Source organism: Hemitrygon akajei, chromosome 3 (genome assembly GCF_048418815.1).
Source record: "Hemitrygon akajei chromosome 3, sHemAka1.3, whole genome shotgun sequence".
NCBI lineage: Eukaryota > Metazoa > Chordata > Chondrichthyes > Myliobatiformes > Dasyatidae > Hemitrygon > Hemitrygon akajei.
In genome coordinates, this window is record NC_133126.1 from 195,372,706 (window position 1) to 195,393,385 (window position 20,680).

General features: G+C 42.2%; 1 protein-coding gene across 1 annotated transcript; it reads left to right on the forward strand.

Moving 5' to 3' along the window:
• Window positions 1-958: 958 nt before the first annotated feature.
• Window positions 959-11,478, forward strand: LOC140724632 (extracellular calcium-sensing receptor-like). Its single transcript, XM_073039055.1, has 5 exons — window positions 959-1,216; window positions 2,032-2,856; window positions 9,187-9,414; window positions 10,365-10,488; window positions 10,577-11,478. Exons 1-5 carry the CDS (start codon window positions 959-961, stop codon window positions 11,476-11,478), a joined length of 2,337 nt encoding a protein of 778 aa, XP_072895156.1.
• Window positions 11,479-20,680: the final 9,202 nt, after the last annotated feature.

Below are 20,680 nucleotides of genomic sequence, written 5' to 3' on the forward strand. Positions count from 1 at the left end.
ATATAACCATGTAACAATTACAGCACGGAAACAAGCCATCTCGGCCCTTCTAGTCCGTGCCGAACGCTTACTCTCACCTAGTCCCACCTACCTGCACTCAACTCATAAGCCTGCATTCCTTTCCTGTCCATATACCTATCCATTTATTTTTAATGACACAATAGAACCTGCCTTTACCACTTCTAATGGAAGCTCGTTCCATACAGCTACCACTCTCTGAGTAAAGAAGTTCCCCCTCGTGTTATCCCTAAACCTTTGCCCCTTAACTCTCAACTCGTGTCCTCTTGTTTGAAACTCCCCTACTCTCAATGGAAAAAAGCCTGTCCCCGTCAACTCTATCTATCTTCCTCATAATTTTAAATACCTCTATCAAGACCCCTTCAACCTTCTATGCTCTAAAGAATAAAGACCTATCTTGTTCAACCTTTCTTTGTAACTTAGGTGCTGAAACCCAGGTAACATTCGAATAAATCTCCTGTGTACTCTCTCAATTTTGATGACATCTTTTCTATAATTCGGTGACCAGAACTGTACACAATGCTCCAAATTTGGCCTCACCAATGCCTTGTACAATTTTAACATTACATTCCAACTCCTATACTCAATGCTCTGATTTATAAAGGCCAGCGTACCAAAAGCTTTCTTCACCATCCTATCCACATGAGATTCCACCTTCAGGGAACTATACACCATTATTCCTAGATCACTCTGTTCCACTTCCACTGCATTCTTCTTAATGTCTGATCAAGGCGCCTTTTAGCTCTCTTAGTTTCATTTCAGTTCCAAGAGGCAGGCAAAGGAGTCGCTGCAAGGCGCCAGCATCCCTCCTAAGCTCCACCTTCACATGCAGAGACAGTTGGTGAATTATCTCATTTAATTAAAAATCTGTAAGCATTTATCAACTCATCTTATATTTACCCACAGTTTTGAGTTTGCAAATTTCCGGCTGGCGCAGACGATGATATTTGCCATTGAAGAAGTAAACCAGAAAGTGAACTTCCTCCCGGGAATTACACTCGGGTACCAGATCCACGATGACTGTTCATCCCCCGCGATCGCCTCGAAGGCTGCATTCGCTTTGATCAATGGAGAAGAAGAATCAATTGAATACCCTGAATGCAGAGGTTCCTCCAACGTCGCTGCTATTGTTGGCTGCGATATATCTACAAATTCCATTGTTACAGCAAGGACAATTGGATCCTACGGAATTCCATTGGTAATGTATCAAATATTCAATTTAAACAATAGCGGCACGAAATGTTTACAAACAGGGAGCCTTAACGTAGCCCTTATCCTCTTTTACTGTAAGAGATCAGAGCACACTGAGCATAGAACAGTACAGCCAGGCGCTGACCATTCGGTTAATGATGCTAAGTGCCGAAAGAAACTAATTCAATTTGCCTATACGTTGTGCAGATCAGTCTGTTTTCTAAAGTTTTGAGTAGCTATTTAGGAGCCACTTAAACGTCTCTGTCATATTTGTCTTAATTCAACAGCTGGCAGCGCATTCCTGGGGCACCCACCTTGAAAAAATGAACTGTCATATTTCCTTTTAAGTCAATACCGTAAATGCACGCCGTCCCATTTGGAATATTCAATCCTGGAAGAAAGATACCGGCGGTCTTCACTTTCTATGTCACTCATAAGATCCTGAAATATCACCTCTTCAAGGAAAAGAAACAGTTGATGTAGCACATACCCTTTGATCCTGGCAGCATCCTGGAAAACCCTATCAGTACACATACCAAAGCCTTCCCATTGTCCGATAATTGACCAAACGGAATTGAAGACAATACCCCTGAGGAGGCAAACGAGACTTGTGTTATCAGAGCAAAAATTAAGTAGTTTATCAATCGTTATAAGTTGTGCAATAAATGTCAGTAAATGATGATATGTTGTATATTGCTGATGTTATAATTACAATATTATAGTCATGTACACACATAAAAATGCTCACAATAGACCCTATGTCAGTCACAAACATTTTATAGCTCGACCCCAGTATTTATCTATTTACTACCTTCTCCACAGGTTAGTTATTTCTCTACCTGCTCCTGTCTCAGCGATAAGAGAGAATATCCCACGTTTTTAAGAACTATCCCCAGCGACCAGTACCAGTCGAAAATACTTGCTGAATTGGTGAGAACCTTTGGCTGGACTTGGATTGGAACCATTAGAAGTAACACTGATTACGGCATTTTTGGAATGCAAGGATTTGTGGAACATGTTGAAAAATTTGGGATTTGCATTGCCTACTCAGAGTCATTTTATAGGACCGACCCACCAGCTAAAATCAAGAAAATTGTCAATACGATTAAACAGGCATCCACCAAAGTGGTGGTGGCCTTTGTTCACGGTGGTGATATGCGAATTTTATTGGAGGAGATTTGGCGCCAAAATGTAACCGGCGTACAGTGGATTGGAAGTGAGGGTTGGGTGACAGAGGATCTTCTCCCGCCTGAACAAAGATCAATCTATCTCGCCGGGACAATTGGTCCAGCCACCCCCAGGACCGAGATAGCTGAACTCAGAGATTATCTTCATACAGTCCAGCCTTCCAACTTTCCTGGCAACAATCTGGTAACGGAGTTTTGGGAAAACCTCTTCACTTGCACTTTTACCACAGACAATCGGAAAAATTTTACAGGTCAATTTCGACAATGCACAGGGAAGGAACAGATGGAAGGGACAAAAAGTGCTTACCTTCCGGAGATAATGGATGGAAGTTCATATCACGTGTATAAAGCGGTGTACTCCATCGCTCACGCACTCCACGACCTGTTAACGTGTGCAGAAGGCAACGGACCATTTATGAATGGAACATGCGCGCATATTGCAAATTTTGAGCCGTGGCAGGTAGGAATATATTTCCTTTGCTGAAGTCAGCTCCGTGTTGCCAAAGTGGACTGGCATGATTGTAGTATGAAGCTTATATTTTCTTGTCAGAGTAATCATGAACTGGCGACTCTACTTTAGCAACTAGTTATTTCAGTAGTGTCCAATTACTTATTCTCAGAAAAAAGTTGAAATGCTGAAGACAACAATCCGTTATTAATTGGGGTATGGAACAGCTAATATATAGTGATTGAATGGACACAATAACATCGTGATTAGCGATTTAATCATTTGCGGAGTGTGCGGGCTGAAAGATGAAAATTTGTAATTGTGAGCAATTTAGACTCTATCTCGGACAGCATGTACTGAAAACGCAGAGGGTTTAAAGAAGGTTCCCGTAAACGTTTAACGGCTTGTCATACGAGGAGCTGCGCCTGTATACACTAGCATTTATTAGAATGAAGGGTCATCTAAAATCAGAGGACACAGCCTCAGAATGATGTTCCTTTAGAGCCGATATGAGTAAGAATTATTTCAGCCGGAGAATTCCGAATCTGTGGAATACGTTGCCACGGCAGTTTGTGGCAATATCTTTAATAGATGCATTTCAGAGAGATCTTTAAGACTCCTGATTGGTTAGGGCATAAAGGGAAATGACGAAGTCGGGCTAGGCAAGAGAATAGGATTGAGCGGGAAAATGAATGAGCCATGGTGAAATGGCGAGCCGGACACGATTCTGGCATAACCCGGAGAAAAGAGACAACGCTGACCTGGAGTTCTTCATAATCCCAATGGAATTTCCATGTTTCCAACGGGGGTCATCCATTTCTATGACTGCATGTCTCCAGAGATTTGACGCTACATGTGCTCCCGAAATTATCCATTTTTATTACCTTCCCTGTCGATTATTCTCTATGATGATTCAATTTATTTCACTCAAGGTATCTGACTGACGTGTGTCAACTTCTCATTTGGAACTGGCCCAAGACCACAAGCAGTACAGCGTTAAGGCTCTTCCTTCAGCCTTGTTCCTTCGGTAATGTCTACTGTTCTGCCCTAATGAGACCTTTTCAAACTAGTCTAATCAGGCTGACGAAACACTGGACTCAAACAATCAGATCACAGCCTCTTCTTTCTGCAAAATAAACAATTTGTTATATGAAAATTGTTTCAAGTTTAGCAAGTTATTAGCATGAACTTCTCCTGCCCGAGTTTAGTTGCTCTGAGTAAGATATCCCGGAACAAGATACAGTACATCAAATAGTTCACAAAATGGCGACTACAAATATACCCTCACAAAATGGCCACCTTCAATCCTGCAACCACATAGCAAGGAGAAACCCTTTGGCTTTGTCTACCCCACGGCCCTTGTTCCATTCGTGTTCACAGATTTGTAGGATGTAGTAACCACCTACAAATATGTAACTTTTTTTTTCTGCCACACCCCCCTTTCACGAGAAATAAGTAAGCCATATTGACGATCTGCTTCCAATATAAATGGCAAAAGTTATGTTCGCAAAATTCAGAGGTTGAGGCAACAGCCGCCCGTCGAGGGAAACGGATAATTGACCATTTACTCCAGATTGTTTCCCTCCCGATTCGAGCATCTACAATCTGCAAGACACGTGTGTTTTAAGACTATGCGACTCTAGACACATGAACAGAATTAGGCCCTTTAACCGAAAGAGTCTGTTTCGCCATTTTATCATGGCAGATCTAATATTCCGCTCAGCCCTGATTTGAAGCCATCTCTCTGTCTTCTTTAATGCCATGGCCAAAGAAGAGTCCATCAAACTCTACCTTAAACATACATAAAGACTCTGCAGCTGCATGTGACAAAGAATTCCACAAACGCACCACTCTCTATCTGAAAGAAAATCCTCCTCATCTCCGTTCCGAAAGGACGCCACTCTATTTTGAAACTCTGTCTTCTGGTCTTAGCCTCTCCTCTCATAAGAAACATCCTCTCCTCATTCACTTTATCATGGTCTTTCACCATTCGAAACATTGCAATGGTGTCACTCCACGTTCTTCTGAATTCGAGTGAATACAGGCATCTTCATATGACAAGCTTTTCAATTCGAAAACCGTTTTCATGAAGCACCTTTTCATGACACCCCTTTTAGTTTCAGCACATCCTTTTTAAGAGAACAGGGCTAAAATTGCTTACCATTCTCCAAGTGAGTCCTCACCTGTACTTTGCGAACTCCCAATATGACATCCTCGCTTTATATTCCAGTCCTCTTTTAATGAAGCTACGATCGCATTTCTCTTCTTCACCATATCCTAGACCTGAAAATTAATCGTCTTGGAATCCTGCACAAGGAATCCCAAGCCCCTTTGCAACTCAGTCTTTTATATTTTCTCTCAATTTTGAACCATTTAGTCAAATATTTCACTTTTTTACCAAATACATGGCCATACAATTACAGACACTATTCCAACTGCAATTTCAATGCCCGTTCTCCTGCTCTATCTAATACCCTCTGTACCGATTGTACCTCCTCAAAACTGCGCCCTTCCACGTATTTTCACATCGTCTTCAAGCTTTGCAACAAAGCCGTGAATTGCATCATCCAAATCACATAGCGTAAAAAAAATAGTCCCCGCATACATACCCGGAACAACCCGGACACCGGCAGCCGTCTGGGAAAGGCTCATTTTATTCTGACACTTTGCCTCCCGCAAAACAGCCACTGCTCTATCGAAGCTAGAATCTTACCTGTATTACATTGGATCGGAGGTTGTTAACTAGTCTCCTGTGTGGCATTTTGTCAAAGAACTTCTGAAATTTCAAGTGCACAATATTAACCGATTATACTTTGCGTCACCCATTTGTTACTTCTTCAACGATTTCCAACGTATTTGTCAGGCATGATTCTGTCTTGAGGAATTACGCTGACTACGCCCCATTTTATCATGTGCCATCAAGTACAAGTACTCCTTAATTATCTACGCCAACATTTCCCCAAACACAGTCAGACTCATTGAGCTATAGTATATTTTCTTATGCCCCCCTCCCATCTTGTGGAATGGAGAGATATTAGCGATATTACAGTCTTCTGGAACCATTTCAGAATCTAGTGATTCTTGAAAGATCATTACTACTATTTCCACATTCTCTTGAGCAACCTCTTTCAGAACCTTGTGTCTACACCATATTCTCCGGGTAAGTTATCTAACTTCAGACCTCTCAGTTTACTAAGAACCTACTCTCCAATATTTCACCCTTTTCATAACCCCTGACACCATACTGCTAGTGTCTTTCACAGTGGAGAATGACGGAAAATACTTATCCCGTTCTTACCCCATTTTGCTGTCCCATGTCATATCTCTTCATCCGTCTAATATGCAGTCTCCCCTTAATTTACACTTTATAATGACTGAGTAGCTTTCTTTCCTTTTCCAGTTTTATCTTCTGAACGACTTTTTAGTTACCTTCTAGAAACATGGAAACATAGAATACATACAGCACGATACAGGCAATTCGGCCCACAAAGCTGTACTGAACATGTCCCTACCTTAGGACTACCTAGGCTTTACCCATAGCCCTCTATTTTTCTAAGCTCCGTGAAACCATTCAGGAGTCTCTTAAAGGACCATATCGATTCCGCCTCCACCACACCGCTGGCAGTCGATTCCACACACTCACCCTTCTCTGCGTAAAAAAAGTACTTAACCCTGACATCTCCTTTGTACCTACTTCCAAGCACCTTAAAGCTATGCCCTCTCGTGCAAGCCAATTCAGCCCTGGGGAAAATTCATTTCCACGATTGATGAAGGCCAATACACCATACGCCTTCCTAACCACAGAGTCAACCTGAGCAGCTGCTTTGAGCGTCCTATGGACTCGAACTCCACGATCCCTCTGATCCTCCACACTGCCAAGTGTCTTCCCATTACTACTATATTCCGCCATCATATTTGGCCTACCAAAATGAACCACTTCACACTTATCTGAGTTGAGCTCTATCTGCCAATTCCCAGCCCAGTTTTGCATCCTATCAATGTCCCACAGTAACCTCTGACAGCCCTCCGCACTATCCACAGCACCTCCAAACTTAGTGTCATCAGCAAACTTACTAACCCATCCCTCCACTTCCTCATCCACATTATTTATAAAAATCACGAAGAGTAAGGGTCCCTGAGCAGATCCCTGAGCCACACCTCTGGTGACGGAACTCCATGCAGAATATGACTCTCTTCATAGTTCCTTCCCGTAATTATATGTTTCCCTAACTTGTGTGTTCCTATCCCTCTCCATGCCTATGGTAAAGGAGATAGAATTGTGCTCACTATCTCCAAAATGCCCCCCAATGAGAGAACTGACACCTGACCAGGTTTATTTCCCAATATCAAATTCAGTACAGCCTCTCCTCTTGTAGGGTTATCTACATATTGTGTCAAGAAACCTTCATGAGCACATCTAACAAACTCTACTCTTCACCCTAGGGAGACACCAATCAAGATTTGGGAAATTAATATCTCCCACCACAACAACACGTTATTTTCATTCCTTTCCAGAATTTGTCTCTATATCTGCTCATCGATATCCCTGTTACTGTTGGGTTGTTTATATATTAAAAAAATCCAGTGAGTTATTGATCCCGTCCTATTCCTAACTTACACACACACAGACTCCATAGATAACCCCTCCATGACTTCCTCTTTTTCTGCAGCCGTGACACTATCTCTGATCAGCAGTGCCACGCTCCCAACTCTGTTGCCTTGCACCCTATCCTTTCTGAAAAATCTAAAGCCTGGCATTGAAGTAGCCATTCTTGCCGCTGCACCATCCAAGTCTGTGAAATGGCCACAGCATCATAGCTCCAAGTCCTGATCCACACTCTAAGCTCATTCGCTTTATTCATGATACTGCTCGCATTAAAATAGACACATCTGAAACCATCCGATTGAACGCGTGCCTTCACTATCACTTGCTTATCCTCCGTTTCACACTGTCTCCAAGTTTATCTATTTGTGAGCCAATCTCCCTTTCCTCCGTCACTTCAGATCTGTTCCCAACCCCCAGCAACTCTAGTTTAAATTATATTGGTTGTTAAAGGCTTTCCGGTTCACTATTATATTTGTGGTCTTATATATGTTTTATACTCGCTTTCTGTTGTCAACCAGGGTCATGGCACCTTGCCTTTAGAACACTTATTACTCTTTGGGATATACATATCCTGTGCCCTAGGAATTGCTTCCAGAGATCCATTCATGCTTGTTCTGCCGTCATCTGTACCAGTGTTATTTTCTAATCAATTCTGCCAACTCCTCAGCCATGCCTCTGAAATTCCCTTCACTCATCTGTAATATTGAAATTTCAGACTTTCGCTTCCCTTTCTCAAATTTCAGAGTGAATTCGATCATAGTATTATCACTTGCCTCGAAGGGTCTTTTGCCTTAACCTCTCTAATTAATTTTGTTTCATTGCACAAAGCCCAGTGCAGAATAGCTGATCGCCTAGTGGGCTCAAACATGATGTGCTCTGAAAGGACATCTGGCAGACAATGTAGAAATTCCTCTCCTAGAATTCAGCGCCACCCTGCTCTACTCGCCCCCTATACCTGCATATACCCGCAATCACTCATGACTGTTGTAGCTGTGCCTTTTGTCAAGCATTTTCTATCTCCAGCTGTAATTCCTGGACATCCTTACATCGATTTGGGCGTCCGTGTTTATGTACATATTATCTTCAGTCATTTACATGTGGAGGCACATAATTACAGTATATTAACGAACGGAATCACGCCCATATTTGCCGTCCCGAGCTGTTATTATTTTTCCTACATTTTCCACTGAAGTCTCCTGAACCATAGCTCTCTATTATCTCTCCCATCCATTTCATTCTTGATATTTCCGAAAAATATTGCAATTAAATGAACAAACACCCATTTAATACTCTCCGAAACTTATGAGTTAAGTAGTGTCCCTCAGCTTCCCGTTAAATACTTCACCGCTTATACTTAACTGATGTCCTGCTGCGTTAAGTATGCTCTATATCCGTTGAAAATGTGGATTCCTCTGTAAATTTCCTCTCATTCTGCTACACTGCGGGAAGAAAATCCTAAAGTATCCAACCTCAGGTCTTCAAAACCTGGCAACATTCTTGTATATTTTCTTTGTATTCTTTTAATCTTATCGATATGTTACTTGTAGTTAAGTAACCAGAACTGCACATAATGATCCAGATTTAGTCTAAGCAGCGTCTTCTCAATTACGATACAGATTCGCAACACATTCTCAGTACTCTGATTTATGAAAGCCATTATAAAAGAGGAAACTGAACGCCTGTATTGACGCATCTCTGTTTCACGCCACTGATAGCCATCATTTATTGTTGCGCAGTTGCTACACTACCTTCGCACGGTGAATTTCACAACAAAAACGGGAGAAGCCGTACAGTTTGATGTAAATGGTGACCCTGTGCCAAGATACGAACTCGTGAATTTACAAAGGAATTTCAAGGGGAGCGTTGATATTGTAAATATTGGTTATTATGATGGTTCCGCTCCGACAGGGCGCGAATTAGCAATGAATGTCGAGCAAATTGCATGGAACACAGCAGGAAATACGGTATGACCCTTCTTTTACCATGCACTATTTTTCGCAAAGTGAACCGTAATTGTATACCTGGGGTGTGGATTATATTGTAAATACAGGGGTCCTTTTCCAACCATGGACACGCTTTATGCGATGTGAAGTGTAGTCTCGACAGGCTGGCTCTGTTCTCTTGAGCGTTTAGGAGCAATATGGAAGAAATTCAAATATACAAGGACTACGGGTAAATGTTGAGAGCAGTGGAGCAGTGGAAGAATTTTGGTCCACGATAAAATTTTCACGAGATATCTTTTTTCAATCAATTGCATTTAAATTCTCAGATGTTGGTGAATCTCCTGTATTGTTTGCTATCGAGAAATGTACAGCAATTAACAGTGGTTATGGCCAAAAATTGTGGGTGATGGAGAAATTGCACATATATGCATTTGAGGACTGTGCTGATCAACCATCAATCTGAATGGTGGGACAGGATCGAAAGATCGAGTGGCCCTCTGTTACATCATAAGAAGAGTCCTTGTGTGATTTTACATTCCATTGCTGTTTACATTCCTAAGCAAAATAATTTCTTAAAGCTATCTTGGCTTTGTATTTGTATTTCCACAGAATTAGAACATACTTTACCATCTCATTGTCTAATATGGTCACAGTTCCATTCGACTTAATTGTGACCTTTTACCGCTGTTTATTCTCTTACTTCAGGGAACTATTTTTGATTTCAAACTCGATAATGCATCGCCTCCTCTATGAGTCATAACTGTCTTGTTTTTCCAGTCCCAAAGCAGCTTGGTAATAACCCACGTTTGTGAAAGACAATGCCTGGGATTATTTTAATTCAATGCAGATTTGACACATCGTTTACATTTCCTTCTCAATCTCAATTTCAAGAATTTTTGTCAGCTGCTCATCACGCTTGATTAACTTTCACACCCAATGGATACTATCAGGGTATCTTTTTGTTGCTTTAGATCCCACAGGCAGTTTGCTCAGAACCCTGTCTTCCTGGAACAAGGAAAATCAGCCGGAAGAGGCAGCCAGTATGTTGCTTTGACTGTGTTCAGTGCGCCGATGGTGAGATTAGCAACGTCACTGGTAAGTGCAGAGATGCACAGCAATGTCTCTCAATTCGGCAGCTCAGTGGTTAAATGCATTTCATATTAAATGATTATATTTTTTTCAGATTCCACGGATTGCATCAAATGTCCCTCAGAATATTGGTCCAATCAGAGAAAAACCCAATGTGTTCTCAAAAAGGTTGAGTTTCTATCCTTTCATGAATTTCTGGGGCTTGTATTAGTCACGCTTACTTCAATAGGAGTTTGTGTTACATTGGCTACTGCTGCGATTTTCTTCCGATATCGAGAAACACCCATGGTCAAAGCGAACAACTCCGAGCTCAGTTTCCTGCTGCTCTTCGCTCTTTTGCTTTGCTTTCTTTGTTCGTTCAGCTTTATTGGAAAACCATCCGGCTGGTCTTGCATATTGCGCCGCATGGCTTTCGTTGTTGCGTTCGTTCTTTGCATTTCCTGCATCTTAGGCAAAACCATTCTTGTCGTGGTTGCCTTTAAGGCAACTCTACCCAACAGCAATGTGATGAATTGGTTCGGACCTGCGCAACAACGCCTGGGCATCTTCGTCCTTACATTTTTGCAAAGTGTGGTTTGCGTTGTCTGGCTGTGTATGTCGCCTCCGTACCCTCTGAAAAACATGAGCCATTACAGAGACATCATTATTCTGGAATGTGACGTAGGCTCGTTGACCGCCTTTTATTTAGTCTCGGCCTATATTGCTCTATTGTCAACTGTGTGTTTAGTGCTTGCATTCTTTGCCCGGAAACTCCCGGACAGTTTTAACGACGCCAAATACATCACATTCAGCATGTTGATCTTTTGCGCTGTTTGGATAACATTTATTCCAGCTTATGTCAGCTCCCCAGGGAAGTATACCGCAGCTGTAGAAGTGTTCGCTATCTGGGCATCAAGCATCGGTCTGCTGGTCTGTATTTTTGCACCTAAATGTTACATTATCTTACTGAAACCGCAGTATAATACAAAGAAGCATGTGATGGCTACAGGAACTTAACTATAACAACCAGCACCCATTTGTATCATTGTCGCATTAGTGTGTGTAACCTTCGTTCATTAAACGATTTACATTTATGGAGAATTCATGATTAAAATACTCATACTTTATCTTGTCAGTAGTGATCTCAATGTTACAGAAGCCACATCCTATGCCTGTTCATTCTCAAAGCATGAAGATTAAACTTTGCCTCATACTTACTTAATTGTAGAATTTTAATAAACTTAGACATTTGTCATTAGGTTGCTGCTGTTAACAGTTAAACGTTTGTCTTTGCTATCTGAACTCAAATATATTGGGTCGAGTGTATGGAAGATTTGAACTTGAACAAATATAATATACCTGAATCAGCACGCAATAAGTACTTGCGATGCTGCTGTGGCGGATGCTAGTCTGAAAACTGACGGGTCCCAAGGATACGTAATCTAAATATCAGTGTACTGAAACTGATGCTGTTAGACACAGTAGATATTGCGGAGAAGTTAATTAGATTTATACAAGTTTCCTTGGATATAAATTGAAAACCCAAAATTTAATAGATTTAGTGAAAACATACAACTGCCAATCTGTTGGTATGGCTTTAAGAGAAGCGTTGTAAACGTATGGAATCAATGGTAAAAACTGAGATATTAAGATGTCGGGAAACAAGTAAAATGATTACGCTGAGCAAATGTGGATTTATGAATACTGATCATGTTTACCTAATCTTACTGAGTTACGATTGCGTGACAAGGAACACGTGGATAATTATGAAATCAGTTCAGAGCAGTAATAATTTATATTCTACTTAGTGACCAATACGGTCATAGGGGGGGGGGGGGGGCGGCGAAGGGAGCGGACCTAAAAGCAAGACACAGACACAGAACTACCAGCAACAGGACTAGGCATGAGAAGGAAGCAAGGGAAGTGAGGAAGAAAGGACGCTGGATATGACAAAGCCACCGGACGAGACAAGGATTCCGGGCTTGGGCTAGGAATTGACGAGGATAGCGGAACCAGGACATGGAACTGGGAACTAGGAATCTGGGCTTGGACTCCGATGCAGAGACTGGACAAGGACCCACAACCTAAGTCTTGACTCGGGTTCGGACTCCAGAACCAGGCGAGGACAAGACGTGGTTACAGGACGAGGAGAGGCACAGGACTGGACGTGAGACTCCTGGACAGGACATGGGGACCCCAGCAGAAGACGAGGGAATCCCAGCACTGGACTGGGCAAGGTACTCCTGTGCTGGGCGAGACACATCGACAAGACGAGAACACAGAGCCCTGGTCGAGGGACAACAGAAACTCAGAGCACAGAGCCTTGGTCGAGGGAGAACAGGAACGCAGAACACAGAGCCTTGGTCGAGGAGAACAGGAACGCAGAACACAGAGCCCTGGTCGAGGGAGAACAGGAGCTCAGAGCACAGAGCCCTGGTCGAGGGAGAACAGGAACGCAGAACACAGAGCCTTGGTCGAGGAGAACAGGAACGCAGAACACAGAGTCGAGGGAGGGACAGGAACATGGAACACCGAGCCGAGACCCTTCGTTGGGTACAAGACGCAGGATTGGGACTCATTACACAGAACACAGAGCCGGGACCCCTCTTTGGATACAGGACGTAGGGCCGGGACTCATTACACAGAACGCTGAACACGACGAGACAGTTTTCAACGCTAGGTAGTGGCAAAACGGTTGGACCTAGCGAAGACGTGGGCACGGACAGACAGTTCCAAACAGGGCGAGGCTCCAGACACAGGCAAGGCGAGGCAAGACCAGGCCACAGACGCAGGTGACAGACAGGGCTTCAGGCGTAGATTGCAGGCAGGGCGTTGGAGGAAAGAAATGGAACAGTCCAGCCTCAGAGTAACGGCAAATACGGCCTGACATACCCAACGGAGGCAAGGACCGGGAGGATCAGATCCCACCGTAGGGTAACGGCAAGGACGGCCTGACTTACCCTACGGAGGCGAGGACAGGATACTGACGGGACAAACCCACACAGAGCCAAAGACATGATACCGACGAGACGAACACCACAGAGACAAGGACAGGATACTGACCAGACAAACCCGGAAACAGCCTCGATTCTAGGGCCACTTATGTTCCCGGCCCCAAGACGAGAATCAGATGCCTACGATCTGGAGACCACTGACTGGACCATGACATATACTTTATGATAAGTGCAAATAAATTTGCTGAAGAACACCTGTATGGCAATGGTTACAGAATTAAACATTTTAATTGATTTTGTTAGCTGCACTGATTTGTCATCCCACGCTTACCTGTTACATAATTGGGACATGTTCGATCTTGTGTGTATAAGAAGACGATATTCGGTTGATGGAGAGAACTTCATCTTTGGACCCAGAGAGTGAGTGGTGATTAGTCCCATATACAAAGAAGTACTTATATTTGTTGTTGCCCTGAATTAAGAACGGATTTAAGAATATTGTTATATGGGACAACTGTTTGTTTGCATCAATTGCTTAGAATTCTCTTATGACCTATTTGCAGAAGTCGGATCAGAAGCGATTAGAAATTATTAAGGTTTCCGAAACCGGGTGACCACACATGATATGGTTGCAAGGGCTCGTCGGTGGGATTTCCTCGTTATCAGTAATTGCTTAAAAATATTATTGAACACAGTGAATCTAACAAAATAAATAGAACAAATCAGAATTGTCCAAGAGGTTGGTGGACGAAATTAGAGTAAATAGATTTCATGCTAATATATTATCTTGGAATAAAAATTGGAATAATTGGGTAGCCTTTATGGAGTAATATTGTGACGAATTCGCAGTCGCTCCGAATAATCGGATCTTAGTATTTGTCAATGGTTTAGTTGAGGGATTATTGCATTTCCAAAGCATGTTTGAGTCACCCGACGTGAAATTGTGTCTTTTGGCTCAAATAGCCCATGGCACCTGAGATCCCATTCAAGCCTGTCCCACTTGCCTGTGGTTGACCCATATCCCTCGAAACTTTTTTTTCTCGTATGTACCTGCCCAAACACATTGATGGATGGCATAAAGCTGAGGAACTTGAGTAATAAACATAGAAGGATATTAAAGGGATACAGATGTCTTACTGAATGGTAATAATGCAATAGGAGCACGTAGAGTATAAATGTAGGTTCTCCCCTTGGTACGGAAAAATCAGGCCAAGTATCTTTTCACTGGAGGGATTTTAAATCCTTTCCGCTCAGACGGACCTTGGCGTTCTCGTAGATGGATCCTTAACAACTGACACTTAGGTTTATCAGCAAAGAGACTAGGGAGACACGTGGCTGGTAAAGTAGCATCGGAAGCGCACAAAGGCACTTCCCATGTGTTAAGGTCCAAACACTACATCACGTTTGCTTCCACGATACTGGTGGTACTGAAGCCGTTCAAGCTCAGTCAGCCCAGTACGTCAATAGATAATTGTATTTCTATCCTCCCTTACATTTTAGGGGGCCTCCGATTTGCAGACGAATTACATATATCGATATATCTTATTTGGAAACTTCCAGTATCTCGTTACTTTTGATTAATGTAATCTATCTATATAGCTGTTGCGCTTTATCAAGTTTCATCATCCCTTTCTTAATAATTTACACTAAGCCAATATTCTCTGCACCTTTTGGGACTATCGTCTGTTGTGTTCCTTTAATTTCCAACTCATCTTTCTTTTTTTATTCCTTATTGTGCTTTTCCCTTCTTGTCATCGCAAAGGACCTATAATGGCACTTGTTTATCTTTTACTTTCCAATGCTAATTGAAGCTCAAGTTTGTTTTATTTTAATTGACTCACCAATTTTCTTTAACAATGCCTCCCTCACATCACTCTTCACTCTCTGAGATGGAGTGTAAAATTCAATCTTAGACTAACGGCTGCTGTATTCGTGTGACTTAACTGTGAGATCAGTAGTTATGTATTAACACTGAATTGAGTCTTAAAGCCTGCTCTCGGCTGGATCCAGGAGAGACTGCTCAAAGAAGCTCTTCACAAAACATATGGTCTTATAATATAGGTTATTTCAGCGCGACTGTATACTTTAATCTGTAATTTGAAACGACGCATAACGATCTTTCTGACAACTTCTATTTATTATTCCTTTGTATACAGTTCTAACATATAGTCTTTCAGCGGTCTCTACATATTCAAAATAAGATATCAAGTTTGTATTACCATTTTAACCTAACTTACTACATACCATTACTTTATTTTAGAACTAGTGATCTACTGATAAGGTAACTATTTAATATCCATTCGTAATCACCATTAATGAGCAGTTATTTTCAGAAGATTGTTGGAGTGCTATTGGGCAAGGCGTTCTGGTTTTGGCCATGCAGCATTAAGCAAACAATTCTGTTCCAAACTAGAATAGATTGCAACCTGCTCATTATCTGGCGGTGGCGTTCATAAATGCTGTCACCATTGGCCTTGACATGAACAGATGTGGCTTCAAAAGGGACTATTGGTAGAGCCAGCTTGAACAACTGCAGGCTATTTTGTGATTCTGCAGCGATTGTTTCCTGATGTTGACTGATAGCTCCACTTTGCTATAATCTATCATAACTAACAGATCAACTTTATCTGTTATTTTTTTCTGCCTTCCCTGAATAAAATGTATCTTTAAATTCGCCTGTTCACACCGTTCCATTTCTTGCCCATGTTTGGTCTTGTTGCTATCTCTTTCCGCCTACTAATCTACCTTTCACTGCCGGCATAATTCATCTTTTTTTAATTGAGTTCCTATTCCTCTAATCAAGATATCTTTAGCCCTTCCAAAAACTAACAATTCCCTGTGGATGCTGGTCCGTGCCTCTGAGTTGTAACCCGCCCAGCACTCACAAGTTCAACCAAGCTGTAGAACAAGTACTAATAACTCAGAAATCTGAGATATGTAAATGTTAGAACATTCCAGAATATATAGTTATGGTATGTACTGAATAGTATGCTACGGTAAATCATTTAGGGATGAAATGATGGAGATTAATTTTGCATACACGTGGTTATACATGATGGAAGGGAATAGTTCTCTTTCGTTGCATGTTGTGTAGAACAGAGACAGATCTCCGTTAGAATCAGAAAAAAAGCAATATCACTGACGTATGTCATGATTATTGTTTGCTGTTCTCATCCTGCGAACACGTTTTCATAGTGGATTCCCTATTATCCACAGATTTTTTAGTTTTGATGTTGATGCTAATTCTTCTGCAGAAACTTCCAAATGGGGTTACATTTACCTCGCAGAACAATGTTGAACGTACTGGACATAGGACACAGCATAGTACAGATTCAAAAGGATTCAGACAATTCATTAGATTCAGAGACACATTTATCATCGAATTATTTATGCAATAAACAACTCTGATATTACGAATTAACTTTTCTAGTACATCCATCCGGGTATGATATTGATATTGCTGTGGGCTTCGAAGCCAAACTCTGCCATCCTCATCAGATATCTTCCGGTGGTAGATATCGTCCGTCCCTCCTGGTTGGTTGGTGTTCAACTAATGAGGTTTTCGCTGGCCCATCCTGTTTAACTTTGTATTTCGGCTCTTAAGTTTTAGTTAAAACGAGAACTTTCGGCTTTATTAAAAAGCTTATTCTCTAGTCTTATTTCAAATGCTGCCTTCACCGGGACGTCCCAAAAACTACTGACGCAGCACAGTAGTTTTGTACTGTGCTGTCGAAGATAATCCTGTAGCCGTTGCGTTTGCTATGTTTGAGACCGCCTACTTCTGCGGATAACCCAAACAGGTACACCTCTTACTCCTCCTTTCCACCGTGCGGACCGTCTGGCCGATGTAGATTGTGCTGCTCCGGATTCACAGCGGATCTTGTAAAAGCCAGCAGACCTGAGTCCCAGGTCATTTTATCACGACTAAACCGGCATTTCAGCTTTCTTAACGGGTTTCTGGGTGGTTTTAATCCGGTAAATCTTTAGTATCCTGGATATCCCTGCAGAAACCGTGGAAATATAGTGGAGACAGGCGATAGCGACGGTCCGTACTTGTTATTGATTTCCTAGTTTTTCCTTCGACGATTGATACGGAACCTATTTATTTCCTTGTGGCGTCACTCCGGGTCAGAAATATTTCTGCTACGGATACTCAAATTAGAACAAATCGCTTTACTTTGGGTGGCATGATAGCGGCATTTATTGTTGGGGTGCAAACCCGTGTGATGATGTTTCTGGTAGATAACATAGCCCAACCGACATCCGGTTTTCGTTCTATTAATATGTCCAGGAAGGGGTGGCAGCAATTCTTCTCCAAATCCATCGTAATTGAATGCTGTTCAGATGGTTGTGAAATTGTTCGAATGCCTGCAATCTATGAGGCCACACTACAAATGTGTCCTCGAACTACGTAAATAAACACTTTGGGATTAAGCCGATAAACCTCAATACCCTCTCCTGAAAATCCGTCATGTAGAAATTAGGAATATCCGGCGCCAAGGGCGACGACATGAGCACTCTGTTCTTTTGTTCATAGTTGATCTCCTTATAGAAGTACGTTGATGTAAGACAGTGTTAAACAATGTCGATCGTACCCTTATCAAACACTGCAGTAGCAGCAAGGTCCTTAATGGAATTCTCTTAAACAGCGGTACAATTTCGAAAGTGATCATTATGTCCTCCGGAATCAGCTGAGAGTCGTTTATCGCTTTCATGAAGTCTATCGAATTTGTAATGTGTTGCTGACAGTCCCCAACAAAGGGTGACAACATGGTCTTTAAATGCTCAGCAAGATTGTAAGTGGCCAATCTGTCGCACTGACCTTAGGTGTCAGGAGGGAACCTTCCTCTATATGTTATGGAGCAGAAAATCCTTGGCGGTACTGGCGCCTGAAATAACAGAGTCTTGCAGATGTCCAATTGAATCCGTGGAATGCTGCCGTCGGTCCCTGTGGGCGGGATCGTACAGAACCTGCTGGACGTCCTTGCAATATCCCTCCAAGTACATCAGAATCATCTCAATTCATTTCTCCCCTGGTTAAATTATGATGGTCAGGTGATTGATAGAACATTCTCAGGTCACCGTTGCCGAAGGTGAACCAGGTTCTCGAAGGAACACCTCGAGGAGGTGATGCCACAAGCTATCCTTACAAAGTACAGCCATTCCACCAGTGGACCCAGACACGATTCCCATCAGTCAAACTGGGTAAAGCATCGATAAGGCGGTCTAGGGCTAAAAGAAAATTCCTCTGGTCTTCAGAGTTATGCCTTATAGGAACAGCATTGACGACGTAGAACAAGCAATCCGAAAGCTACCCCTGAATACCCCGGAGGAAGTAAGGATAGACATCAGCATGCCCTCAAAAGGGCCGTTTACCGAAAGCGAAATTTGCGAAAGGAGAGTGAACGCTTCTCCAAACCATACAACGAAACCTAGCGGTAAAAGAAATGTGACGGTCCTGATGTCCTCGGAGGAATACAATAGGAAAGTCCTAAAGATTACGCATGATTCCGCCTATAAAGTTCCACAGAGAAATCTCACAGATTTGATTGTGAGGATGATCTCCGCTTTACTGAAGAATTCCTGACTGCCAACAGATATATGCAAGTATCTTTTAAATCGTGCGCCCTAATACACACGAAGATGGTTCTCCACCGAGGACTGAAATCAGTGCAATATTTTCTCCGACTTCATGTCTTTCTAAGTATTTAACGACTATGCTCTCTCGTTTTTTTGGGTACTGTGCTTATCACTTCACGAAATCCACCGATTTCGTAAAAACGATAACCAACATAATGATCAGTTTCGATGTGGTGTCGCTGTCCAGGAGAGTTCCCATTAAGGACATCTCAGTTATCCTGTGGTGAAGTTTTGATAAGAGTACCATTGACCGTTCTGAATACACCCTTACATCAACGTACTTCTTCTATAAGGACAATTAATATGAGCAAACGGAAGGAATGTTCCTGAGGTCGCCCGTGTCACCGACTAGTGCTAATATCTAAATGGAGGACTTTGAAGAAAGGGTGCTGGGCTCGACGCTCTTCCGTTTCTTCTAAAACGTCAATGACTGCTTGGTAGTCTGGCCTAATGTACTCCTACCGTTCCTTGACCATTTGAATAGCAAGTATCAAAACATTTAATTTACGTTTGAATTCGAGAATGGTTGCCTCCCGTTTCTGGATATTCTAATGCGATGAAAACCGGACGGTATCCTCGGGCATGGCGTCTATTGGAATCCCACTCAGACGCACTGATGCCTCAACTACAACATTCACCATTAGGCCTCCTCACATAGTGCTTTCTGCTTTGATTAACCGGGCGAAAATTATCTTGTACCCGAAGCATCTCGATGGAAAAATAAAAAAAATAACTTATGCACAACGTTTCTACAGAATGTCTGCAATACGAAGGAAAATAATTGGGTCCTTAAATGGCTTATGGGGGAAAGCTGGACACACAACCACGAGGAAGAACACGTCGCTACCGATTGTATACCCGGTATTACCAAGGTTCCTGGAAGAATCGCGAGGATCCTGAAGAAATACCGATTTAATAACATCGGGCAACCCGGGCGGTACCCCACATCAAGGTAGCAGAACATTACATACGTAATGGACCCAGGTTTGACTTCGACGGCACAAAACTATTGTGCTGCGCCAGTGGATTTTGGAACAGTAGTGAAGGAAATAAAGCTAGAAAATAGGAACTTAAATAAAGATGTTTTGATCTAGTTAAGAACTGGAATACAATTGTAAACAAGATGGAGGTGTAGAAATCTGATTGGTTGAGAATTCCCCCATCAGGACTGTAGACAAGGGTATATATACCATCGGAATAGATGTGCCAGGCATCATCAGTGAAGATGATGGCCGTGTTTGTCAGTGAAACCTCAGATAAATCGATATCTGTGCCCAACTAGAAGCCCGAGAATAATTTATTTATCAAAAACGCCGGGAAAGTACTAAATCATTTTTGAACTCTGAGGTTCATTTAGAATGGAAATCAGAAACAGAGAATATATCAATGTAAATTATATAATTATATGAATAAGTAATCCAAAAATGTATGACAAAAAGGACCAAGTATATGCACTCCTTACGCACGCGCATTTACAGACACACACAGAGAAGCATTGCCTTGTTATTCTGCCGTCGATGTGCTGGGTTTATGTATTTCAATGCCTTCCCAGGTCTATTTTCATAATGCGTCTTCAACAGAGCTGATGCGCTCGGGATGGCTTTATTTTGCCTTTCCCGCCATAC